The following is a 26,641-nucleotide window of genomic DNA, read 5'->3' on the forward strand; positions in this document are numbered from 1 at the left end:
CATGCTGAGAGCATGGGAGAGAGCTGGGAGGAAGACGTGGATTCAGGGAAATCTACAACTGAAGCAAATGCTTTTCTAGGCTAATGTGGGCTCAGTGGGAGAGCTCATGTGGCCTTTGCCTCTGGGTTCCATTTCCAGCACAGGAGACAGGGGGACCATTGCTACCATGGAACAGTTGTACAGAAAAGAACTTTGTGTCTAGAAATCACGGTATAGACTCAGGCTATCCTTGGCTTCATTTCCACTGGTCTGTGAGGTGTGGCCTTCATATCATACACCAAGGTTATGATCTCAGGGGACGTCACATCCACCTTTTCCCTTTATTTTCTCCTCTCTCTCCCTCTCTCCTTCCTACCCTTTCTCTTTCCTCTCCCTTCTCTCTTTATTGCATTTTAGATAGCATCTCATGTAGCCCGGGCTGGCCTTGAATTTGCTAGGTAGCTAAGGATAACCTTGACTCCTGATCCTCCTACCTCTGCTTCCCAAATGCCATATTACAGGCATATGCCCCTACTCTTTCCTTCCATGCAAGCTAGAGAGTGATTTTTCCTAAGGAGAATTTTGAATAAGCTCTAATTTCTTTTAGAAAACGTCTGAATCACTGTTCTATTGCTGTGAAGAGACACCAGGAACCAGGAACTATTATAAGAAAAAGCATTTCATTGGGGGCTGGCTTACAGTTTCAGAGCTTTAGTCCATCTTCACCATGGTGGAGCATGGTGGCATACAGGCAGGCACTGGAGCTGGGGCTGAGAATGCTACGTTGTGATCCAAAGGCAGAGGGGCAGAGAGACTGGGTCTGGCGTGGGCTTTTGAAACCTCAAAGCCCATTCCCAGTGACACATGTCCTTCAGTGAGACCACACCTCCTAATCCTTCTCAAACAGTGCCAGTCTCTGGTGACTCAGCATTCAAATATGTGAACCTATGGGGACCATTCTTATTCAAGCTACCATAGAAAGCGGCCATTTATAAACCTCGGGCCGTTTTTCCTCTTGCCTCGTGTTCCTTGACCCAAGCACACCTTAAGGCATAAGTTCTGGGTATTTTTATACTATGGATATGGTGCAGATGATAAGGTTCTGACAAAAGTCTATCCTTAGGTGTCTCTCTTGTTTGAAGTGGAGAACCTGGCTGTGGCCTCTCCAGCCACGGTGTCTCGCTGTGGGATGGTCTACACTGACTATATTGACCTGGGCTGGAAACCCTATGTTCAGTCATGGCTGGAAAGGAGGCCAAAGGTAAAAAGGGAACTGAGGAGAAGTGACTAGGGTGGCCTGTGGTAAACAACAGTGGACAAAGCGTCTCTTCTTGCTCACGTCCAGACTGAAGTAGAGCCCCTTCAACGCATGTTTGAAAAGCTCATCAACAAGATCCTGAACTTCAAAAAGGATAACTGCCATGAGCTCGTGCCCGTCCCCGAGTACAGCGGCATCATCTCCCTCTGTAAGCTCTACTCAGTCCTGGCCACGCCAGAGAATGGGGTAAGGAGAGGAGCCAGCCTGGGGCAGGGGCAGAAGGGAGGGCCCACAACCCCTCTGTACACCTTCAGTTTGAACAAGGGCTTGAAATGGGGACTTAAAGGAAAGACTTCAGCCTGACCATAGGACGTGTGTGTGTGTGTGTGTGTGTGTGTGTGTGTGTGTGTGTGTGTGAATGGGAGAGCCTTCAGTCTGACCATGGGCATGGGAGGTGTGTGTGTGTGTGTGTGTGTGTGTGTGTGTGTGTGTGTGTGTGTAGATGAATGAATACAAACACACGCTTGAATGTGTACTGAGCTGAAAATCCAGACTAGGAATTCAGAATTAAATGTAGCAAGGGCTGGTAGTATAGCTCAGAGGCAAAGGACTTGCCTCATATGCACAGGGCAGACAGAGAAGGAAGGAAGGAAGGAAGGAAGGAAGGAAGGAAGGAAGGAAGGAAGGAAGGAAGGAAGGAAGGAAATGATGAGTAAACAGCCCAAGAGGGGGGTCTTCCTATAATTTCCTACCCATATTCCATTCCTTGTTTTTTGTACTTTGAAAACACAGCTAATATTTCTTGCTATACCATTTCTGATGAGAAGTTCTAGAAAATTCCAGATGAACTGATATTTCAGAAAAATTTTGTTCCATTTAGAATTGGGGAGGAAAGATTAAAAAAATTTGTTGTTGTTGTTGAGATTAAATCGTTGCCTTAGAAATGTTTTGCATTATTTTTAATGGTGTTACCAGGTAACAAAACTATTAATGTATAAGGAACAGCAGTTAAGGTCTCTGGCAGTGTGAGTTACTCGTCATGGCCAGGAACAGGGGCACACACCTGTGATCACAGCACTTCAGAGACCCGAGCAGGCAGATCTTGAGTTCTAGGCCACCCTGGTTTGTAGTTTGAGTTCAAGAACAGCTCAAGCTACACAGTGTGGCTGTGCCTCAAAACAAAAGAACAAAAACCGCTTACCAAAGAAAAGCAAGCCAGTTGTGCTGATACACGCCTTTAGTCTCAGAAAGGCTGAAGCAGGTGGATCTCTGTGAGGTCAAGGCTAGCCTGGTCTACATTGTGATTTCCAGGATAGCCAGGGCTATGTAGAGAGACCCTGTCTTAAGAAAAAGAAAAAAGGTATGGTTGACCTTTTCAGTGTTATGCTTGTCCAAGGCCTGACTAGCACACTCCACTAAGTCCTATTGCATGGTTCTTCTAACCATGCAATAAAAACGTCTACAAACGTTTTTATCACCGCCTTCCAGTTACACATGGTTGTGGTGGAGCAGGGACCGACTGACTGCTGCAGCTCCTGAGAGAGTGCTGACCTCTCATACACTACAGAATCCCTGGCTCATCTCACAGGCCAGAGGTTCTCAACCTACTTTCCTGTATATGTATATATATATATATATATGTGTGTGTGTGTGTGTGTGTGTGTGTGTGTGTGTATACATATATACATATATATGTTTGTTTGTTTTTTCGAGACAGGGTTTCTCTGTGTAGCTTTGGTGCCTGTCCTGGATCTCGCTCTGTAGACCAGGCTGGCCTTGAACTCACAGAGATCTGCCTGGCTCTGCTTCCCAAGTGCTGGGATCAAAGGCGTGCGCTACCACTGCCCGGCTTCCTGTCTATGTTTTTTTTTTTTTTTGGTTTTTTCGAGACAGGGTTTCTCTGTGTAGCTTTGCGCCTTTCCTGGAACTCACTTGGTAGCCCAGGTTGGCCTTGAACTCACAGAGATCCGCCTGGCTCTGCCTCCCGAGTGCTGGGATTAAAGGCGTGCGCCACCACCGCCCGGCCCATGTCTATGTTTTGATGATTGAAGATTGATATAAGGTCAAGCTTATCATTCCGCATTGGACTGAATCCTATAATCCTGTCTTTATATTATATTCTCTGTATAGTCCTGGTTAGCCATGAACTCATGACAGACCTCCTACCTCTGCCTCCCAAGAGCTGTGATTATAAGCATGTGCCGTCTGCTGACATTTATCTGCAGAGCTCCTCAACTCTGCCTGTGGCTGTGCCCTGTGGCATGTCAAAGATGACGGGAAGATGCTGAGTCGGCGAGCTGCTTCTCAGTGAAGTACATGGAGGGAGGCAGCTCTCTGGGCTCCATGCATACTTCCAGAACAACAGCACCTGCCACGAACCCCTCAGGCAGGGGAGAGAGAACATGGGCTCTAAGTTAATTTTGTTTTGAGACAGGGTCTCGTCATGTATCGCTGGCTGGTTTGGATCCTTCTGACAAAGGTGTATGCCATCATGCCTGGCTAAACTTAGTATTTACTTAATCATTTTATTTGGCCTTTGTACATGTTCATGAGTATGTGTGGGGACCAGAAGTCAACATCAGGTGTCGTCCTTAGTCATTCTCCATCTTGTTTTTATTTTCTGAGGCAGGATCTCACTGAACCCGGAGCTCTGCTGGACTGGTTAGCCAGAAAGCCCCAGGGGTCCTCCTGACTCTGCCCCCGTCCCCAGTGCATTGACTACTGATGTCAGCAGCTGCATCTGGCTCTTTTGTGTGGTTTTTTTGTTTTTTATTTTTCAAGACAGGGTTTCTCTGTGTAGCCCCAGCTGTCCTGGAACTAGCTCTGTAGACCAGGCTGGCCTCAAACATAGACATACACCTGCCTCTGCCTCCCGAGTGCTGGGATCAAAGGTGTCACCACCACCACTGCCCAGATGCAGCTGGCTGTTTTTAATGTGCGTCTGGAGATTGAACTCCGTACATCACAGCTGTGTGATGTGTTTGTGTATGTGGTTTCACAAATGTGCTCACACATGTATGCAGGTGCAGTATGTATCGAGGCCAGAGGTTGATGTCAAGTGTCTTCCTGATCACTCTCCCCTTTTTAAAATTGATTGAAGTGAGTGAGGTCTTTTGATTCAGCTAGTCTAGCTGGCCGGTTTGCCTAGGAGAGCCCCTAAGCACTAGGATTACTGGTGGGTTGCCGTGCCCACCTGGCATTTACATGGGCGCTGGGGGGCCAAGCTGAGGTTCTCATGCTTGTGAAGCAAGGGCTTACCACTGAGCCACCCTTCCCAGCCCCAAAGCTAAATTTTAACTGTATAAGTAATGATTGAGTTTAGTTTTCTTTTTAAAAATTAGGTATTTCTTTTCCTTTTTTAAGACAGGATCTGGCCAGGCGGTGGTGGCACACGCCTTTAATCCTAGCACTCGGGAGGCAGAGGCAGGCGGATCTCTGTGAGTTCGAGGCCAGCCTGGGCTACCAAGTGAGTTCCAGGAAAGGCACAAAGCTACACAGAGAAACCCTGTCTCGAAAAACCAAAAAAAAAAAAAGACAGGATCTGGCCGTGTAGCCTTGAACTTGTGATCATTTTGCCTACTCAGTGCCGGCCGGCCGGCCGGCCGGGATCACAGACCTGAGCCATCCCACCAGGCTTCTCAAGCCCCCCTTTGTTCATCCCCCCTTCCTGATCTTGTTTTCTTTCCTCCTCCACAGAAATAACCACTGAAGTAAGTTTGTATCATTCTAGGTGCATTAAAAGTTCTCAGCCATGGGGGCTGGAGAGATGGCTCGGTGGTTAAGAACACTGACTGTTCTTCCAGAGGTCCTAAGTTCAATTCCCAGCAACCACATGATGGTGGTTCACAACCATCTATAATGAGATCTGGTGCCCTCTTCTGGCCTGCAGACATATATGCAGACAGAACACTGTACACATAATAAATAAATATTTAAAAAAAAAAAAAAAAAAAGTTCTCAGCCAAAGCTAGGCTTCGGCGGTGCACGCCTTTAATCCCAGCACTCAGGAAGCAGAGGCAGGTGGAGCTCTGTGAGTTCAAGGCCAGCCTGGTCTACAGAGTGAGACCTTGTCTCAAAAACAAAAACAAAAAACAAACACCAAATCAAACAGACAAAATTGTTTGTTGACGTAAAACCCCACAGGTATCCATAGATGTTATCCTGTTTAGGAAGTAGACTATGGTGTGGCATGATGGTGCATGCCTTAAATCTCAGCTTTTAGGAGGCAGACACAGGCGAACCTCTGTAAATTTGAGACCAGCCTGTTCTACATAGAGAGTCCCAGGACAGCCAGGGCTCAAAAACAAAACAAACAAACAAAAAATGGATTATGCTACATGCAATTGCATGCTTGTCAAACCCAAACTGTGACACTGAGTGTCCGCTGTGATGTGCAGGTGCACTTGGTTGCTTTAGCGGTGCGTGCTGTTCCATGATAAATCCCTGCACTTACTTACTCTCCATTCCTCTATTGGTAGATGTTTAGGTCATTTCCAGGGTTTTTTTTTGCAGTTACAAACAGGTCACCACGTGCCTGTCCCCTTGAACACCCATGAGTGCTCCTCCAGGGCAGGCCTGATATGGCCAGAGGACACTTCCTTTCTATGACTTAGCCTAGAGGCATTTCTGAGCAGTTGCAGTGATGGATTTGTCTAAAATCCGTGAGTAGGTTGTAGATGAACACAGCATTTGGAAAACAGCCACGTGGTTTCCCACATAGAACCAGGGAAGAAGGCAGGTTCTCCGCCTTCTGATAATCTGCTAAACTAGACCCGCCCATCTCTCACAGGTGTGGCTCCTGTATCTTGAGTAATGAAGGTTATTCTAAGGCAAGTCCAGCACTCTGGACTCCTGAACCCCTTCTCTTCTCTACCCAGGTGAACCCAGCAGATACTGATAACTATTCCGTTATGGTAGAGATGACATTTGTGTTCAGCATGATCTGGTCTGTGTGTGCCTCTGTGGATGAGGATGGACGTAAGAAGATTGACAGTTACCTTCGAGAAATCGAGGGCTCGTTTCCCAATAAGGTCAGGGCTCTTAAAGCTAGCTGCCCCTTATGTCCTGTTTTTCCATGACTTGCAAGGCACTCTGGTCTTCAACCTCTGCCTGGCTCCCCACCTCGCTGCCATTCAGTCTGTGAGCCCTGCCTCTGCCTGGCAAGAGCTGAAGGAAGGTCTAGTATCATGACTCACATACTTTTCTTAGGACACCGTGTATGAATACTACGTGAACCCCAAGATGCGGACTTGGACATCGTTTGAGGAGAAGCTCCCTAAGAGTTGGCGTTATCCTCCCAAGTGAGAGCAGAGTCTGGGGTTTGTCTAGGGCTCGGTTGTGTAGTCGGTGGCAGACATGGCAAGAGCGATGGGTGAACTGTGAAAGGAGAAGGCCAGTTCCAGGGAAGAGGTGACTAGGTTTGGGAAGTAAGATCTATGTAAGCGCAGGGCTGTTGATTAGACCATGGTAACACCAGAAGATGATAAACCCTAGGAGGAGAGAAGCCATGAGAGCTGAACTGGAGAGGGCCAATGCTCCTTGAGACACCTTTCCTTTCTTTCTTAGTGCCCCTTTCTATAAGATCATGGTACCTACTGTTGATACTGTCCGATACAACTACCTAGTGAGCACCTTGGTGGCCAACCAGAATCCTGTCTTACTGGTGGGTCCTGTGGGAACTGGAAAGACCTCCATAGCCCAGAGCGTTCTCCAGTCCTTACCCTCCGGCCAGTGGTCAGTGCTCATTGTCAACATGTCTGCACAGGTATGTCAGGGGCTCGGGCTGCCAGCTCCTCACCATCTGCTCTCTCCCAGAACTCAAGTGCTCAGCTAACACTCCTTCGTGGCCCCATGTTTCTCTTGGGAACACTTATATCCGTGTCAATCCTGTGCTCTTCCACTAGACTACATCCAACAACGTACAGAGCATCATTGAGAGCCGAGTGGAGAAGCGAACCAAGGGTGTGTACGTGCCATTTGGGGGGCAAGAGCATGATCACCTTCATGGATGACCTGAACATGCCTGCTAAGGACATGTTTGGGTCCCAGCCACCCCTGGAGCTGATCCGCCTCTGGATTGACTATGGCTTCTGGTATGACCGTATGAAGCAGAGCATCAAGCACATTCGAGTAAGCCTCCTGAGACTTTGTTCTCAGGTATCCGTTCTCTCCTGTGCTGGGTGGGCTCAGTCCCTGCTCCACTGGGCCCCAGGGCCACAATCTTACAATCCTATCTTCCTCCCTACACAGGACTGCACTGTTCCTTTCTGGGGACCCATATATCTAGCTTACTGACCCCCATTGTTAACTCTCCCCACTGAGCCTGTCCTGTACTTAGTTACCTGAGAATCTCGTTCTTCACATCACCTAGCTTCCCGGCTCCTCCGCTCACTCACACATTAGCAACATCCTCAGAGCCAGGTCCTAACTCCACACTCACAGACTCCTCCTCCTTTTCCTGCGGTTGCAGTAAATCCATCTGTCTGTCTGTTCTCTTCTCCACCCACAGTCCAGACAGCTCCTTTCTGTCTTCAGTCTCCTCCCATGGGATCATAGACTGGATTTTCTCTCTTTTTCCTTTTTCTTTTCTTTTTTAAATTGGTTTTTGGGTTTGGTTTTTGTTTTGCTTTGTCTTTTTGAGACAAGGTTTCTCTGTGTAGCCTTGGCTGTCCTGGAACTCACTCTGTAGACCAGGCTGGCCTCGAACTCACAGAGATCCACTTCTGGCTCTGCCTCCTGAGTGCTGGGATTAAAGGCATACATCACCATCATCCGGCAAGACAGGGTATTTGTATGTTGTAGTTCTGACTGTCCTGGAACTTGCTATGTAGACCAGGCTGGTCTCTTGAACTCACAAAGATTCTCCTGTCTCTGCCTCCTGAGTTCAGGGATTCGAGCTGTGTGCCACCGTGCTCAGCCAGCATGCTGTTTTAATACATGCAGTATGATGTGTAGCAGTCAGATCAGGGTGACTAAGGTACCCGCACCTCAAATGTGTACTATTTCTGTTAGAAACATTCAGGGGCCTCTGTCCTAGCTATCAGGAAGCAGCATCCGTATCTCTGTCTCTCATCACCCCACCTGTCTCTCCCTATTTTTGTCTTTGCTCTCTAGGACATGTTCCTGATGGCTGCCATGGGCCCTCCAGGGGGTGGACGGACTGTTATCTCCCCGAGGCTACAGAGTCGCTTCAACATTATCAACATGACCTTCCCCACTGTGAGGCCATTGGGGGTTGAGGGTGGGGATTGTACAGGGCACAACCATCCCAGGCCCAGAGAATGAGGAGCCGATGGCGCCAGGCGGCTAGGCCTTGAGCAGAGTTGCTTCCGGGGAGCTGTGACACCTAGAGGGGGGGCCCTCTGTGGAAGCCCTTGGTCTCTCCTGAGCCGGGACAGCTGCAGTCTTCAAGTTTGGCCTGCTAGCTCTGGAATGTGGAGCCCGTGGTGTCCATGGACAGAGAAGGCCTGGGGCTGAAGCCAACCCAGGGAGGTGGACCTTACAAAGCTAAGAGCCAAAAACAGTGCCAGGCTTAGTGGGGTGAATGCAAATTTATGGGGCTGAGATCAAAGCCAAATAAAACACCATCAGGAGAAATATTCCTTTTTTTAGTTTTTGAGACAAGGTCTCACTAGGTGTAGTCCGAGGTGGCTTTAAAACTCATACCCTTTCTACCTCAGCCTCCCGAGTGCCAGGTGTACAGGTGTGTATCACTACACCCGGCTCTTAATTGAATATTTTCTTTAAATTAAAATTAAGTCAAGAAGGTAAAGATGCCTGTTGCCAAGGCTTACAGCCTGAGCCTGATCCCTGGGACCTGCGTGTGGAAGGAGAGAGCTGTTTCCCACCACTGTCCTGTAATCTCCACGTGTGTGCTGCGGCATACGCATGCCCACATACAGATCCATAAAATTAACTTTAAAAATAAAATTAATGTGGCCGGGCGGTGGTGGCGCACGCCTTTAATCCCAGCACTCGGGAGGCAGAGGCAGGCGGATCTCTGTGAGTTCGAGGCCAGCCTGGTCTCCAAAGCGAGTACCAGGAAAGGCGCAAAGCTACACAGAGAAACCCTGTCTCGAAAAACCAAAAAAAATAAAAAAATAAAAAATAAAATAAAATTAATGTAAAAAATTCTCCACGAACAAGATACCAAAATTCCAGATGTAAAATCAGTACAGTGCAGTACTGAGCACAGTGAAGCCTGAGATGAAGGACGATTCAATGGCACCGGCCCATTTTAGAATGTTTGGGTTTAGTATGGATATTTTTCATAATTGTTTTTTTTCTTTATTTTTTATTTTTTTATTTTTCCAGAGCTGAGGACCGAACCCAGGGCCTTGTGCTAGGCAAGCACTCTACCACTGAACTAAATCCCCAACCCCATAATTGTTTTTATTTAAAGGATTATAGAAAAATTATTTATCAGTTTTTTTTTTTTTTTTTTTTTTTTTGTGTGTGTGTGTGTGTGTGTGTGTGTTTAAATGCTTTTTCAATTCTGCTTAGGAGGTGAGCTCTGCATTAGCCTCACACTGGTCCTGGCTCTGGCTACAGGCCCAGGAACCTTGGAAAGTGAGTCTGAATCTTTTTTCAGGAATCTCAGATCATCCGAATATTTGGCACCATGATCAACCAGAAGCTTCAGGATTTTGAAGAGGAGGTAAAGCCCATTGGGAACGTGGTGACAGAGGCCACCTTGGATGTGTACAACACGGTGGTGCAGCGCTTCCTGCCTACACCTGCTAAGATCCATTACCTTTTCAACCTCCGAGACATCTCCAAGGTAAGCTTTGGTCTGATCTCCCCACTTTGACCTCGCAGCTTCTTCCTCCTCCTCCTCCTCCTCCTCTTCCTCCTCCTCTTCCTCCTCCTTTGAGACAGGGTTTCTCTGTGTAGCCCCCTGGTTGTCCTGGAACTCACTCTGTAGACCAGGCTGGTCTTGAACTCACGGAGATCCACTTGCCTCTGCCTCCCTAGTGCTGGGATTAAAGGTGTGCATCACCACCACCCAGTGCGCTTTCAGTCCTTTCAGGTTTGGTCCCTGGCTCCCACATTGAGTGGCTCACAACCACCACTAACTCCAGCTCTGGGGAGTCAATGCCTTTTTCTGACCCCTGTGGACTCCTGCGCATATGTCACACACACACACATACACATAATTATTTTTTAATCTTTAAAAAATAAAAATAGAATTCCACAGCAAAGCACGTGCCTATGGTCCCCCTATCCTAAGAGGCTGTGCAGCCATGCACTCTGCCCCCAACCCCAGATCTGCAGAGGATCTCTTTCCTCCCCTTACTACAATCAGGGCTTCAACTTTCCAGGTTTTCCAGGGCATGCTTAGAGCCAACAAGGACTTCCATGACACCAAGGCCAGCATCACCAGACTCTGGATCCATGAGTGTTTCAGGTGATGTGTCTGTGTGTCCTGGCCAGATCAACTCCCCAGCCAATCCCAACCCCACCTTCACCTCTGGCTTGGCTTCCCCTTCCCCGGGACTGCTCTCCTCTTTAGCCCTGACCCTCCCCCACTGTTTCCAACAGGGTCTTCTCAGACAGGCTGGTCGATGCAACAGACATGGAAGCCTTTATGGGCATCTTGAGTGACAAACTGGGCACTTTCTTTGACCTCACTTTTCATAATCTCTGCCCCAACAAACGTCCTCCTATCTTTGGTGAGCCAGGATCTGGGACTACTTTGAGCCTTAGGAGGTTGGTTAGAAGGTCGGGGCATGGATTCCTGATGCTAACGGCCCTAAGGGACCTCTGAGAGGACCAGGCCTTGGGGACTCTAATGCCCTTCTCCCATGGCCTAGGGGACTTCATGAAGGAGCCCAAGGTCTACGAAGATCTGGTGGATCTGACGGTGTTGAAGACGGCCATGGAGACAGCCCTAAACGAGTATAACCTGTCTCCTTCCGTAGTGCCCATGCAGCTAGTGCTCTTCCGGGAGGCCATCGAACACAGTGAGTGCCTGCTCCTCCGCCTCCCTCCTCCCACCCACAGTTTCCCTTCCAAGGCCACTCCCAAATCAAGTTCTAGAGGTTGTTTTCCTTTCTGGTCCAACATATTCTTGTGCCGGTGGGGTTTATTTATTTATTCTTTGTTTGTTTGTTTGTTTTGTTTTGTTTTTCTTTTTTTTTTTTCCTGGTTTTTCGAGACAGGGTTTCTCTGTGTAGCTTTGCGCCTTTCCTGGAACTCACTTGGTAGCCCAGGCTGGCCTCGAACTCACAGAGATCCACCTGGCTCTGCCTCCCGAGTGCTGGGATTAAAGGCGTGCGCCACCACCGCCCGGCTTGTTTTGTTTTTCGAGACAGGGTTTCTATGTGTAGTTTTGGTGCCTGACCTGGATCTCGCTCTGTAGACCAGGCTAGCCTCGAACTCACAGAGATCCTGGCTCTGCCTCTCGAGTATTAGGATTAAAGGCATGCGCCACCACCACCCAGCTTCATTTGTGTTTTGAGACAGGGTCTTACTGTGTCGCCCTAGCTGGCTTGGAAACTGCTGTTTCGAGTAAGCTGGTCTTAAACTTGTGGCAACCCTCCTGTCTGCCTCTCCCTGGTATTCCAGGCCTGCACTACCACACCTACCCACAAGAGTGTTTAGTGGGCAAGGTGAAGGTTAAAGGTTGAGCAGCCATCAGAGCCTTGGGCACCAACTTCTTCCCCCTTACTTGACTCCTCTGCTTCAGCCTCAGAGGCCCTGATCTCTAGCTCAGGGCCTGGAGTTGGCTGAAATTGCTTACCCAGTGCATTGCCCTCACCCCACTCCCCAGTCACTCGGATCGTGCGGGTAATCGGACAGCCTCGAGGCAACATGCTCTTGGTGGGCATTGGGGGCAGTGGACGCCAGAGTCTGGCCCGCTTGGCCTCTTCCATCTGCGAGTACAACACCTTCCAGATTGAGGTCACCAAACACTATCGGAAACAGGAGTTCCGAGATGGTATGGCTGGGTTCCTGAACTGGAAGAGGGCAGAGGTTTTAGAATGAAAGATGAGCTGCTTGAGTTACTACCGTGCCGGGTGGTGAGCTGCCGCTGGCGTTTGTGGGCCAGACGTGGGGGGGGTGGTGTGGGTCCTGTAGGTGCTCACAGGCTGAGGGAGGGTCCTGAAGCCCGGAGGACTAGGATGGGGAGTCTGAAGTAAGTCTTTCCCTTTGATCTTCATTATTTGACCAGATATCAAGCGTCTGTATCGCCAGGCAGGGGTGGAGCTCAAGACCACGTCCTTCCTTTTCGTGGACACCCAGATCGCTGATGATTCCTTCCTAGAAGACATCAACAACATCCTCAGCTCAGGCGAAGTCCCTAATCTCTATAAATCAGATGAGTTTGAAGAGGTACAGTTCCTTCAGTGCTAACTTGGTTCTTTGGCTTTCCTAACAACCACCGAAATCCACAGATTTTGCATCTGTTTCTGTAGCATCCCCAACCATCCAGATCAGGCCCTGTGAGGCTGAAGGGCTGTCTCTCTTCAGTCATCTCTCAGAGGCCTCACGGGGTGGGGTGGGGGTGGGTGGGGGTGGGGCAGAGTTGCTTTAAATCCCACTCCAGTCTGCCAGCCTAACCTGCTATCTGGCTCATAATGCTGTGAGAACTTCCGTCCTCTGACTCAGGGTGGCTTTTGTCCAGATCCAGAGCCAGATCATAGATCAGGCCCGGGCAGAACAGGTATCAGAATCCTCGGACAGCCTCTTCGCATACCTCATTGAGCGCGTGCGGAACAACCTGCACATTGTGCTGTGCCTTAGTCCAGTGGGAGACCCCTTCAGGTGATGCTGCCTGTGTTGTCCTTGTCCCCCAGGCCTCCACTCTCTTTTGGCCTTCTGTGTCCTTTGGAAGTTAGGGGGTTCCATGTGACTCCCTCCACAGTTCAGGAGTGTTAAGTACCCACATTGTTCTGCAACAACCCACTAGAGCCTTTTCATTTTCTCACTCAAAAGTCTTTACCCAGCAGAGAATAACTCCCCAGCTTCCGGAAGCTGCCTTTCTACTTCCCATCTCTGTGAATTTGACGACTTTTGATGAGCTCATACGAGTAGAATGGTGCAGTATTTGACCTTTTGTGACTTACTTATTTCACTCTGTGATGTTCTCAAGTTTCATCCATATTGTACCATATGACACGATTTTCTTCTTTTTGATTAAAGGGTGAATAGAATTACACAGTATGCATACATAACAATTTTATTTGATCCATTCTTGCATGGCTAGCTATTTCAGAACAATCAAAACTAGAAGAAGGAGGTTGGGTGTGACAGTGCACACCTGTGATCTCGGAACTCGGAAGGATGAGGCAAGAAGATTGCTGTAAATTTGAGACCAACCTGGGCTACATAGCAAGGACCAGGGTAGCCAGGGCTACATGTGAGACCCTCTCCTTAAAAATAAATAAATAGGGGCTGGAGAGATGGCCCTTCCAAAGGGCCCGAGTTCAATTCCCAGCACCCACATGGCAGCTTGCTGCTGTCTGTGATCCCAGTTCCAGGAGACTCGACACCCTCACCCAGACATACATGCAGGCAAAACACTAATGTTCATAAAATAAAAATAAATAAAATTATAAAATAAATAAATAAATAGATAGATAAATAAATGGGGCTGGAGAGCACTGGCTGCTCTTCCAGAGGACCCAGGTTCAATTCCCAGCACCCACATGGCAGCTTTCTGCTGTCTGTAACTCCAGTTCCAGGAGACTCGACACCCTCACACAGACACACACGCAGGTGAAACACCATGCACATAACATAAATAAAAAAACTTTTAGAAATCAAACCAAAATAAACTTAGGAAGAGGGTGAGGCAAACTGGGTCACTATTTTGCTTATGTTTTTAATTTATGGTGCATGATGTATTTGTCACGGGGATGCCATGCTAAGCATTCTTCTTGGGTTACCTCACCGTATTCCCAACAACCTTAGTGTGTACTGTTAGCCCCCATCTAGAGATGAGGGAACTGATGTTTGAGTATGTCAGATATTTGCTCAAGGTCAGCTTCTAGGAAGTGTGGATCTGGGCCTTTTTGACCTGAGACCATTTCTCAATGTCGTGCTGAACTGTCTGTGAGGAGGGAGGAGGAGGAGGAGGAGGAGGAGGGGGAGGAGGAGGGTGGGGCCCTAGGTTTCTGCAAAGCAGGTGGGCGTGTGCTAGAAGGCTAAGGGCACCTGTCAGTAGACCTAATGTCCTCACCTTCCCTGTAGGAACTGGATTCGCCAGTACCCAGCCTTGGTGAACTGCACAACCATCAACTGGTTCTCAGAGTGGCCCCGGGAGGCCTTGCTAGAGGTGGCTGAGAAGTACCTCATAGGAGTGGACTTGGGGACACAGGAGAATGTGAGCCCTTCCCGTCTGACCCTTTAGCCCCACCCCCCCCTTCCCTCCATTCCCTGGCCCACACCCTGTGTCTCCACTCTGTGGTTGGCCTCAGATCCACAGGAAGGTAGCTCAGATCTTTGTCACCATGCACTGGTCCGTGGCGCAGTACTCCCAGAAGATGATGTTGGAACTGCGGAGACACAACTACGTCACACCCACAAACTACCTGGAGCTCGTGTCTGGATATAAAAAGTACGGAAACCGGGAGACAAGGAGGGTCGGGGTGTTGTTTAGTGAAATGATATCCTGGAAAAGATCTGGCCAAGGGGACAGGCTGGAGGATGGGCACTAAGGTGGGATGGATGGGGGAGTCACAGAGGGTCTCAGTTGCTGGAAGTTAATGAGAGGAGGGACTTCTGCTGGGAAGGCCTCTTCTAGAGTCCCCAGTCATGTCCCCTGGGCTCTGGTGCCTACTTAAACCCTGTCTGTCCTTATTTACTGGGATGACGTTTCTCTACATTTTTTAGACCACACGTCACCTGGAGTTCACCATAAATTTGTGACCCTTTCCTCTCTCCCTCGGTGTCTGTTAGACTGGCCATTTGTATGAAATAGCCAGGTGTAGTGACACACACATATAAATTCTCCACACTAGAAAGGCTGATGCAGGGGGATTATGAATTCAAGGACAGCCTGGCTACATACGAGGACCCTGTCTCAAAAATACACAAGGTTGGGAGTGGTGGTGCATGCCTTTATACCCAGCTTTCGGGAGGCAGAGGCAGGTGGATCTCCGTGAGTTCAAGGCCAGTCTGGTCTACAGAGTGAATTCCAGGACAGCCAGGGCTACAGAGTGAGTCCCTGTTTCAAAAAATAAATTAAGTCCATATGTGTGTGCCTTAGCATACACAAAATGCTAGCTTTGATTCCCGACCACAGCACAAGCCCTACAATGATAGCATATGGTTGTAATCTCAGTACTTTGGAAGTGGAAGCAGGAGGATCAGGAGTTCAAGTGTTCGCCACCCCCCCCCACCCCCACCCCACCCTCCACCCACCCCGGGAGCTCTAATTCCAGCTAGGGCCAGCCTGGACTACATGAGATCTTACCACAAAGCAAAACACAACCAAAAATGAAAAAATTCAAGCAAAGCAGACAAAAACCGGAAAACTGAAGCGTTTCCTACTCTCACATCTAACCCAGCACTTACCTTTGAACATCATATGTGTGGGCAGGTGTCCCCCCTCCCACACACACACACAGTGACTGAGTATCCTACAATCCTACACTGTCTGCTTAGAATCGGATCCTACAGGCGGAGGCCTCAGGCCCCATTCAGATGGACAGACTGAGCCCGTTCCCCTTGGGTATCTGTCAGCTCCTCAGCTTAGCTGAGTGCTTTGTAGAAGTCGGGGAAACACCACTGCTGGCTTCTGTAAAGGACATTTTATCTTGTCGGGCGGTGGTGGCACACGCCTTTGATCCCAGCACTGGGGAGGCAGAGGCAGGCAGATCTCTGTGAGTTCGAGGCCAGCCTGGGCAACAGATTGAGGATTCAGGACAGGCACCAAAACTACACAGAGAAAACCTGTCTTGAAAAACCAAAAGAAAAAAGTGGGGGAAAAAAGAATATTTTATCTTATTTGACTTTTCTTGAGACAGTGTCTCACATATGTAGCCTAGTCTGAGTTTGAACTCACTATGTAGCTGAGATTAGTCTCAAATTCATAGCAATTCTTCTGCCTCAACCTCCCTAGTGCTGGAATGACAAGCATGACCCACCACACTTTCCTGGACTGGGTATTTTGATCAAAGTTGGGAAAAAAAGCAATTTGTAAGAATGATAGTAACATCAATTCACCTATTTACCATGTTTTTTTTTTTAAAGTATCTACCATGTGCTAGGCACTATTTTAGAGTAATATACTGGTGAGTCCTATCTTTCTGTACATACAGGCCAACATTCTGCTTTTTTCTATTTGCCAGTCATTTTTAAAAATGTATTTTATGTGCATTGGTGTGAAGGTGTCAGGTCCCCTGTAACTGGAGTTACAGACAATTATGAGCTGCCATGTGGGTGCTGGGAATTGAACTCAGGACCTCTGGAAGAGCAGCCAGTGCTCTTAACCGCTGAGCCATGGCTCTAGCCCCACCAATCATTTTGATAAACCCTTTAGTCCAGGAAATAACCACGTATTTTTTTAATCCGTATTTCTAGCTTCTCTTTAAACAGAAATGTAAGAAGACTGGGTTCCCGTTGACTCCCACCGAGAAAGAGGCTAGAGTGGGGCTCCTTTGACCCCTTTGGGTGGGTTCGTGTTTTCTAGACCCCTGTAGTCAGCTGTCTGCAGCAGGTGGGGGCCATGGGAGATTCACAGGTAGAGGAGGTGATGTGTCAGAACGGCAGTTGGCAAGCTGGTTTTGATCATGGTGTAGAGAGTAAACGAGAAGGACAAGAAGACCCGTGGAGAGTTTGTTGGCAATGATAAAGACTTGACCAGGCTACGTAAAGGCAGAAAGCAGACTGCATGTGTGCATGTGAGAGCAGAAAGTGGCCAGAGACAGAGACGGGGACATCCGAGGAAGGAACATTATGTAGGACACCTCCTTCCTCGGAGCCTCTCCACACATGCAACTCACCACAAGCTTCTCTGCAGGCTTCTGGGAGAAAAGCGGCAGGAGCTGCTGGACCAAGCCAATAAGCTACGGACCGGATTGTTTAAGATTGATGAAACGAGGGAAAAAGTAGAGGTGATGTCCTTGGAGCTGGAGGACGCCAAGAAAAAGGTGGCTGAGTTCCAGAAGCAGTGTGAAGAGTACCTGGTCATCATTGTCCAGCAGAAGCGGGAAGCGGACGAACAGCAGAAGGTCGGTGGTCCTGCCCCCGCCCCCATCCGCCAGGGTCCCCGGGAAGAGGCTTCCTGGCTCCGTCACTTACTTCACTCATCACCTCTTCCTTGGTTTTTTATTTATCCTTCTCACCAGCCCTGGCGCCCCGACTTTTGCTCAAGACCCTTTCTCTTCTTCTCATCTCTAGGCAGTCACAGCCAACAGTGAGAAGATTGCTATTGAGGAAGTCAAGTGTCAGGCCCTGGCAGACAATGCCCAGAAGGATCTAGAGGAGGCATTGCCCGCCCTTGAAGAAGCCATGCGGGTACCAGCAGCTGGCACTAGATGGTGCCAGGCTTGGGAATGGGAGCAGCCTTCTTTGCCCTCGGAGTCTCGGGGGGAGTGGGGGAAAAGGTGGTACCTCAGTTGGCCCTGTGTCCAGGAAGGACCCACCTGGCTATCTGAGTCGACTCTGGCCCAGTTCTCTCAGTTAATCCCATTCCCCAGGCCCTGGAGTCTCTGAACAAGAAGGATATAGGTGAGATCAAGTCCTATGGGAGACCTCCTGCCCAGGTGGAGATGGTAATGCAGGCAGTCATGATTCTCCGAGGCAATGAGCCCACGTGGGCAGAGGCAAAGCGGCAGCTAGGTAAGCAGAGGACCCTGGGGAGAGACTTCCTTTGGTCTGGTGTTTGTTGATCATGTGTATACAGTTTATCAGGCCTTGTGCACAGGCTGTCTGGGGTGCTGTAGAGACACACCCCAGCACCCCGTCCCCAGGAGCACAGAGGTTAGGAGGGAAGAGAAGACTAAACATCCTTTAGGGTTCTTTAGGAGTATGGAGTAGAAACTGGCTCTTCTTACCACAACCAAGAGAAAATTGCTCTGAGGCAATCAGAATGCATGGCAAGAGCCGAGGACAGGAAACCTCCGTGCCACACAGGGACAAGACTAGAAAATAAGAAACTGCTCTTCTTCCCTGTCTCTCTCTGTCTCTGTCTCACTTCCTTATTCTTTCTTTGTGTATATGAGTTAGTACGTTCATGGAGGGGGGAGGTATGTGGCGCCGTGTGTGTGTGTGTGTGTGTGTGTGTGTGTGTGTGTGTGTGTGTGTGCGTGCCTATGAAGGCCAAAAGTCAATCTTGGGTATTGTTCCTCAGGAACCATTCACCTGTTTTGTTTTTGAGATAGGGTATCTGACCGTGACCTGGGGTCACTAGTTACCTAGGCTGACTGACCAGGGCACTCTGGGAATCCTCCTGCCTCCGCCTCCCCAGTGATGGGATTATAGGCACTTACTACCATGCCTACCTTTTTGTTTAAGTTTTGGAGGTCAAACTTGGGTCATCACGCGCGTGTTTGAAGCGCTTCACTGACCGAGTCCTCTGCCTGGCCTCGGGGCACTGTTTCCACTCTGTGGCTTTCTCTGCTTTGGGTTCCCACAGCAGAATGTAGCTCTGGTTTGGCAGTTTTTGTCGAGAAGAAAGTACAAGGCACATAGTAAGAGTGCTAGGCTGGGTGATTTAACTGAGTTTGTGAAGGAAAGGGAGAAGGAGATGAGGCTGGAGAGACCGAGCAGGCCCTGGGGGCTGAGAGGATGCCAGCAAAAGGAGCAAGGTCAGAGGGGGTCACATACCTTGGCCTTGGGAACAGGAAAATAATAAACAGTGGCAGCGGATCTGGGCAAGGAGAAAAGGATTTGGCCCTCTGGCTGAGGCCTCAAAATGTCATGCCACAGGCGAGCAGAACTTCATCAAGTCGCTGATCAACTTTGATAAAGACAATATCTCAGATAAGGTGCTGAAGAAGATCGGCGCCTACTGTGCCCAGCCTGACTTCCAGCCTGACATTATCGGCAGGGTCTCCCTGGCTGCTAAATCCCTCTGCATGTGGGTGCGGGCCATGGAGGTAGGTGGTGGCAAAGTGGGGACTGAGAGGGCCGTCCGGGACAAGCTGGGGGGTGGCAGGCACAGACGAGGAGGAAGGTGCTTGGTGGGTGAGTGGGTTGGTGGTTGGTGGGAGTCCCCGGAGCCTGGCTGTCTTCCCACAGCTGTATGGGCGTCTATACCGAGTGGTAGAGCCCAAGCGGATCCGAATGAATGCCGCCCTGGCCCAGCTTCAGGAGAAGCAAGCAGCCCTCGCTGAGGCCCAGGAAAAGCTGCGGGAGGTGAGCTGAACTATACTCCTCTCTCCGTCTTAGACTTTGTTTCCATGCTTCCCCACTTAATTCTGTGCCCAGCTCGGCTATCCTGCGGTATTGAACTGTCTTCCTGCTCCGTGTCCTCGTTCGGTCTGTCTGAAGCTTAGGAGATTGCAGAGGATGCAAAAAGCTCCAAGCCTCTGTGGTCTTTGTGGGTCACAGGGCACCGTTGCCCCAGAGTCCTTCCAGAGATCGATAGATAGTTACCTCTGACACAGCCTTGGAATAGGCTTTGGGATATTGACGGATGGCGTGTGGGTAGTGAGTCAGTATGTCAGTAGGGTCAAGATGGTAACTGTGGGTCTGGAACAGCAGGGGTGTGTCTGTACTCGGTAGGGGTGGGAGGTTAGTTACTATGGGCAGAGGAGACAAGATAGACGACTTCCCATGGGATATGTGCACAGTTGACTTTTAAACCATGAAGAATGGTCAAAAGAATTCAGAATTCTCCCTGTCTGTCATTTGATTTTTTTTTAATCATAGGTTTAATAGATAATATGCTAGGTGTGGTGGCACATGTATTTAATGCCAGCACTCAGGAGAAAAGGCAGGTAGATCTCCATGAGTTGGAGGCCAGCCTGCTCTACATAGTGAGTTCCAGGACAACCAGGGCTGTATAAAGAGACCCACAACAACAAAAATATATAAAACTTCATCCCTAGATAATATACTTACACTGAAATTAATTTGAAATTCAAAAGGTACTAAATAATATAGAATAAAGTCTTCCCACCTTCTGCTCTGTAGCATCCCACTTCCCTCCATGAAAGTAGCCAATTTTTACAAAATTTCATCCATCCTTCCAAAGATGATCTGTTATTATCAGTGCGTGTGCGTATACACACAGAAATACACACACACACACACACACACACACACACACACACACACACACACACACACAAATACACATACAACATACTTGTGGTGGTTTGAATAAGAATGGCCCCCATAGGTTCATATATTTGAATGCTTGGTCACCAGGGAGTGGAGCTCTTTGAAAGGATTAGAAGGATTAGGAGGTGTGGCCTTGTTGGAGAAAGTGTGTTACTGGGGACAGGCTTTGAGGTTTCAAAAGCCCATGCCAGGCAAGTCAGTCTCTCTCTCTCTCTCTCTCTCTCTCTCTCTCTCTCTCTCTCTCTCTCTCTCTCTCTCTCTCTCTCCTGCCTGCAGATCAGGATGTACAGCTCTCAGTGTAAAAGTGTAAGGAAGCTTCCCATTAAATGCTTTCTTCTTTAAGCTACCTTAACCATAATGTCTCTTCACAGCAATAGAACAGTAACTGAGACCACACACAAACACATACACATACATATTTTTTTACATTACAAATGCTTCTGGTGCATTCTTTATTTACCTGTGGTTAATTACCGACAAAGCTGGGCTAGGCACCATGTTTGTGACTGATGACCTAGCCATAGCTGGTCTCTGACTTTCCCATCACAGTCATTTTTACAGGCAGAAGTACAGATGTCCCCAAGGCCCTTTTTGGTTCAGCCTGTGCAGAGAACTCATCTAGGCTGGGTGAATGGGCATCTGGGCACACATCTCCATCTTGTGGTCATAACCCCCTCCTAACTCTCACAAAGCTTTCTCTCTCTTACTGTCTCTTTTCCAGGAGGTCATAGCCACAGGTGAGGCAACCCACTTGGAAAGGTTTCTCAACCCAGATGAGTCATATCCTGGGCCAGGCCATTAAATTGTTCCTTTAGATTTAAACAATGGAGCCTCGGGAGTTCGCTGCCAATGAGTCATTCCTTGGACAGTCACAGAGTTCACAATGTTAGGACTCTTAGTGGATCAGCCACATGTACTCGAGAACAGCAGCTTGATCAAAGGGAGCAGACAGGAGAGCCATGTGCAAAGGCATCTGAGACAGGGGGATCATTTGGTCCCACATACTCAAGCCAGAACAGCATGGTGCCGGCCCTGTCTCAAAAGACATAACAAGAAAAACAGATGGGGGAACCAACATTTTCCCTTATTGCTGATAAAGGTTGGAAAAACTAAGAGCCAAGTTCATCTTTTGCTTGCTTATCTTGTTTATTGAGGCAGAGTCTCTTGTGGCCCAGGCTGGCCTTGAACTTGATGTACAGCCAAGGATGTTCTTGAACTCTCCTGATCCTCCTGCCTCCAACTCCCAAATGCTGAGGTTATAGGTGTGTGCCATGGTGCCTGGTTTATTTGGTGCTAGGGATGAAACTCAAGGCTTGGTGTGTGCTGGACGGCACTCTACCAAATGAGCTGTGTTCCCGGCCTTTTAGGCCCTGGTAAATGTGTTTTGATAAATTCTCCATTACATCGCCCAGGCTGGCCTTAAACTCGCTCTGCAGCCCCAGATCTTCCTACTTCAGCTTCCCACGTAATTCCATGAGGCCTGGGCAGGAGATTCAACAAACAAACAAACAAACTTTGTGTCTGTGTGCGTAAGTGTGGGTGTCCTCGGGGAATGCCAGTGCCCAGCGGCCAGAGCTGTCAGATCTTTCTGGAGCCAGTTCTAGGTGGTTGTGAGCTGCCCTGCTGTGGGTGCTAGGAATCAGTTTGAGTACTCTGCAAGAGCAGAATGTGCTGTAACTGCTAAGCCATTTCTCCAGCTCCCTTTTTCTTTTTAATTTACAGTGTGAGTGTGTGTGTGTGTGTGTGTGTGTGTGTGTGTGTGTGTGTGTGTGTGTGAGTGTGTGTGTGTGTGTGTGTGTGTGTACATGTGGAGGTCAGAGGACAACTCACAGGAGTTGGTCCTTCCCTTCCATCCTGTGGGTTTGAGGGACTGAACTCGAGTTGTCAAGCCTGGAACCAAGGGCCTTTACCTACAGAGCCATCTTGCTGGCCTGGGATGGCCAGGCAGCTGCTGCTGCTGTCGCCAATGCCTTTATTTTCTTCTTTCTACCCGCTCCTCCCTTTCCTCTCCCCTCTCATTTTTCTGTTTTGAGGTAGTCTTACTTCACAGCCTAAGCTAGCCTATAGCCCTCTAGGTAGACTAGGCTGGCCTTGAACTTGTGGAGATTTTCCTGCCACTGACTCTTAAGCTCTAGAGTTACAAGTCTCAAAAAAAAAAAAAAAAAAAAAAAAAACCAAAAAGTATATATCAAGTCTTTTAAAAGTTTTTTAAAGATTCTTTCAAATTTTATGTGTAAAGTTGTTTCGCTTGCATTATGTGTGTGTACTACATAAGTGTCTGATGCCCACAGAGACCAGAAGATGGCATCAGATGCCCTGGAACTGGAGTTATAAGCTATTGTGGGCTGCCATGTGGGTGCTGGGAATAAAACCAGGGTCCTCTGCAAGATCAACAAGTACTCTTAAATGTGGAGCCATCTCTTCAGCCCCTGTACAGTTGGTCTTAAAATATATTTAATGCGTTCACCATTCAGTTGTGTCTGGTGGAATTATTATTTTATACACAAGGGAAGCAGAGCCTCAAAAACCACAAATTGTGTGATGTCATGAGTGGGAGCATGCGCACAGCTGGTGTCTGGAGGCCAGAGGACAGGCTTCTAGGGTCCAGGCTCCTCTTCGACCTTAGTGAGGCAGCTGGCTTTAGAGCTTCTGGGTGATTCCCCTCTTTCTTTCTTTCTTTTTTTTTTTTTTTAAGATTTATTTATTATGTATACAGTGTTCTGCCTGCAAGTACGCTTGCAGGCCAGAAGAGGGCACCAGATCTCATTACAGATGGTTGTGAGCCACCATGTGGTTGCTGGGAATTGAACTCAGGGCCTTTGGAAGAACAAGCAGTGCTCTTAACCTCTGAGCTATCTCTCCAGCCCTGATTCCCCTCTTTCTGCCTCCCATCTTCTTTAGTGCTAGGATTCCAGATGTGCACCTCCACTTTGTGCAGTGTGTGTGTGTGTGTGTGTGTGTGTGTGTGCGCGCGCGCGCGCGCGCGCGCACTTGCGGGGTGTATACACGGCTTTGTAAGACTGACTCAGGTCAACTTCACTGGCCCTCGAAGACTGGCCAAGGGCAGGCAGCTTCAGGTGGCAAAGTTGGGGTTTGACCTAAAACAATCTGCCCTTTAGGCCTGTGTGTCCATCCCCTGTGTACCAATCATCCCTAGGTGGCGGAGAAACTGGACATGCTGAAGAAGCAGTACGATGAGAAGCTGGCGCAGAAGGAGGAGCTTCGGAAGAAATCCGAGGAGATGGAGATGAAACTGGAGCGAGCAGGAATGCTGGTGTCTGGGCTTGCCGGTGAAAAGGCTCGCTGGGAAGAGACGGTACAGGTGAGGTGGCCGTAACATGGCCGTCCTCCCAAGCAGCCCTCCCGATTCAAGAGATCCATCCCCATGTCCGCTGAGAGGAAATAGTCAGGGAAAACAAAGGCACTTGGAGGTAGAAGTCCAAGAGCAGATAGTGGGAGTCTTTCCGTTTCCTCACATTTGGTGAGACTGTACGAGGAATGACATCCTGTCCACTAGGGGTGGGTTCCAGGAGGGAGCTGAAGGCCCACTAGACCTCTTGGTACAGCTTATCTTCCTGAGAGATGACAGACAGGGGCCATCTTGTCTTTATCTCCCTGGCTCCGTGAAAGGTTAGATCTTATCGTGGATGATTAGACTTCCTAGAGTGCAGGGCTGTAGAAGGAGAAGACTAGCTTTGATCTAGACCAGAATCAGAGGAGATTATCTCCCAAAGCATTTCAGCTATCTCCAGAGGTCTGGGGTTGCAGGCACTCACACTTCCCTGCTGTGTCCCAGGGCCTGGAGGAGGATCTGGGCTACCTGGTCGGTGACTGTCTGCTCGCAGCCGCCTTTTTGTCCTACATGGGACCTTTTCTGACCAACTACCGGGATGAGATTGTCAATCAGATCTGGATCAGGAAGGTGAGAAGGGTCCAGATGTGATAAGGGAGCACTGGGGGAGCAGGGTGTGCTCTGGAAGAGGTGCAGGCAAGAGGCGGAGCTGCTGGGCTGCAGCTGAATTTGGGGGTTCTTCTCCCCCCAGATCCGAGAGCTTCAGGTCCCCTGTTCACCTCGCTTTGCCATCGATAGCTTCCTGTCCAATCCTACCAAAGTTCGGGACTGGAACATCCAGGGGTTACCCTCAGATGCCTTCTCCACTGAGAATGGCATCATCGTCACCAGGGGCAACAGGTGAGGACAGTTTGGGGAGTGAGAGGCAGAGGAGGAGCAGAGAAGCACAGCCTGTCTTATGACTCAGTCTTCCTCTTCTAGGTGGGCCCTCATGATTGATCCTCAGGCCCAAGCCCTCAAGTGGATTAAGAACATGGAAGGAAACCAGGTACTGGGTGGGTGGTTGTCTGAGCTGCCCCAGGAGAGTCTCCCAAGCCCAGCTTCTTCTCAAGGTCCTGTTCTTAGCTGTTTCTCCAAGCTGCTTCCATCCATCCCCTTGCTCTCTAGGGCCTGAAGATCATTGACCTGCAGATGCACGATTACCTTCGAGTTCTAGAAAATGCCATCCAGTTTGGATTTCCAGTGCTGCTTCAGAATGTGCAGGAATATCTGGACCCCACACTCAACCCAGTGCTCAACAAATCCGTAGCTCGAATTGGTCAGAGCCTAGGCTTGTGGGCTGTTCTAGACACTAGCCAAGTAGGATACTAGGGTGGGAAGGGGGGCTCTCGGTCTGTGTCCCCATGAATTAGGCCTCAGGTTAAGTCACTGGCCTAGGTGTCAATGGGGAGCGGGTCAGCCCTTACCTGATCCTATACAATTCTTGCCCTTGACCCTTTCGTGGATGCAGGAGGTCGGCTGTTGATACGCATTGGTGACAAGGAGGTGGAATACAATCCCAATTTCCGTTTCTACCTTACCACCAAGCTCTCCAATCCCCACTACAGTCCAGAGACCTCTGCTAAGACTACCATTGTCAACTTCGCTGTTAAGGAACAGGTAGGTAAGGGCTGGTGCTAAGATGAAGCTGGGTAGGCTGCAGTGTGTAAGAAACATGAGGGAAAAGCCACGCTTGAGTGGGCAGTGGAGGAGGAGGAGGGTCTTGGGAGGTCTAAAAGGGTGGCAGGCGTAGAGGTCACAGGCATGGGACCTTGGCTCTGAGTCTTGGCCTTCTCAGGGCTTGGAAGCCCAGCTGCTGGGCATCGTGGTTCGGAAGGAGCGTCCCGAGCTGGAGGAGCAGAAGGACTCGTTGGTCATCAACATCGCTGCTGGGAAGAGAAAGCTCAAAGAGCTTGAGGATGAGATCCTCCGGTGAGAATGTCATCCTCATGCCCACGTCACCCCAACCCCACCCACCGTGTCTGCTCCCCACAGGCACAACTGGTACCCCACGGTGCCAACCAGAGCGCTTCCCCCCCAGTTTTCTGAACACCTTCATCCCTGTGTCTCCTGGTTTCCTCCTAGTTTGTTGAACGAGGCCACAGGTTCTCTGCTAGATGATGTGCAGCTGGTGAACACCCTTCAGACGTCCAAGATAACAGCCATCGAGGTGACCGAGCAGCTAGAGATCAGTGAGACCACAGAGATCAACATTGACTTGGCCAGAGAGGTGAACTTCTGTACCCTCCGCTCCAGTCCCTGACCAGCCACCAAGCAGCAACGTAGAGCATGTTGACTGGAGACCCCCTTCCTCCCAGAGCTCTTGTGTGTGCCTGTCCCTCTGTGGCCCTGACTCTGATTGACCCCCACAGGCTTACCGCCCCTGTGCCCAGCGGGCTTCAGTGCTGTTCTTCGTGCTCAATGACATGGGCCGCATTGACCCCATGTACCAGTTCTCTCTGGATGCCTACATCAGCCTCTTTATCCTCAGCATTGACAAGAGCCACCGCAGCAATAAGCTGGAGGACCGCATCGAGTATCTGAATGACTATCATACCTACGCTGTCTACAGGTCTGGTGACCGTGCACAAGGCAGGGGATCGGGTGGCTGGCTGAAACTTCTCTGGTTACATGTGACATAGTGCCACTCTAGTGGGGCTCTTAAATACAAATTTGGGGGTGGGTGGGTGGGAAATAGCTCTGTGGGTCAATTCTTGCTGTGCAAGAATGGAGGCTTGAATTCAGGTCCCCGGCACCCATATCAAAAGTTGGGTACAGTGGTGTGGGCCTGTAATCCCAGCACTATGGAGGTAAGACAAGACCCCTGAAACTTTGCA

General features: G+C 49.3%; 1 protein-coding gene across 1 annotated transcript in view; it reads left to right on the top strand.

The window, feature by feature from the left end:
• Positions 1-26,641, top strand: part of Dnah2 (dynein axonemal heavy chain 2) — a 115,743-nt gene that overhangs the window by 75,260 nt on the left and 13,842 nt on the right. Inside the window, 31 exon segments of the mRNA XM_052757667.1 lie at positions 1,103-1,240; positions 1,325-1,483; positions 6,115-6,267; positions 6,446-6,537; positions 6,803-7,001; positions 7,141-7,215; positions 7,217-7,366; positions 8,351-8,455; positions 9,828-10,016; positions 10,558-10,643; positions 10,778-10,908; positions 11,050-11,199; positions 12,009-12,176; positions 12,411-12,571; positions 12,864-13,003; positions 14,432-14,564; positions 14,659-14,798; positions 17,205-17,415; positions 17,585-17,701; positions 17,884-18,025; positions 19,115-19,284; positions 19,427-19,543; positions 23,631-23,795; positions 24,270-24,395; positions 24,517-24,665; positions 24,747-24,813; positions 24,933-25,083; positions 25,276-25,424; positions 25,603-25,736; positions 25,890-26,034; positions 26,177-26,376. Coding sequence (XP_052613627.1) covers positions 1,103-1,240; positions 1,325-1,483; positions 6,115-6,267; positions 6,446-6,537; positions 6,803-7,001; positions 7,141-7,215; positions 7,217-7,366; positions 8,351-8,455; positions 9,828-10,016; positions 10,558-10,643; positions 10,778-10,908; positions 11,050-11,199; positions 12,009-12,176; positions 12,411-12,571; positions 12,864-13,003; positions 14,432-14,564; positions 14,659-14,798; positions 17,205-17,415; positions 17,585-17,701; positions 17,884-18,025; positions 19,115-19,284; positions 19,427-19,543; positions 23,631-23,795; positions 24,270-24,395; positions 24,517-24,665; positions 24,747-24,813; positions 24,933-25,083; positions 25,276-25,424; positions 25,603-25,736; positions 25,890-26,034; positions 26,177-26,376 — 4,412 coding nt within the window.

This window comes from Peromyscus californicus, unplaced genomic scaffold (assembly GCF_007827085.1).
Source record: "Peromyscus californicus insignis strain IS unplaced genomic scaffold, ASM782708v3 Scaffold_3__1_contigs__length_106647218, whole genome shotgun sequence".
In the NCBI taxonomy this organism is placed as follows: Eukaryota; Metazoa; Chordata; class Mammalia; order Rodentia; family Cricetidae; genus Peromyscus; species Peromyscus californicus.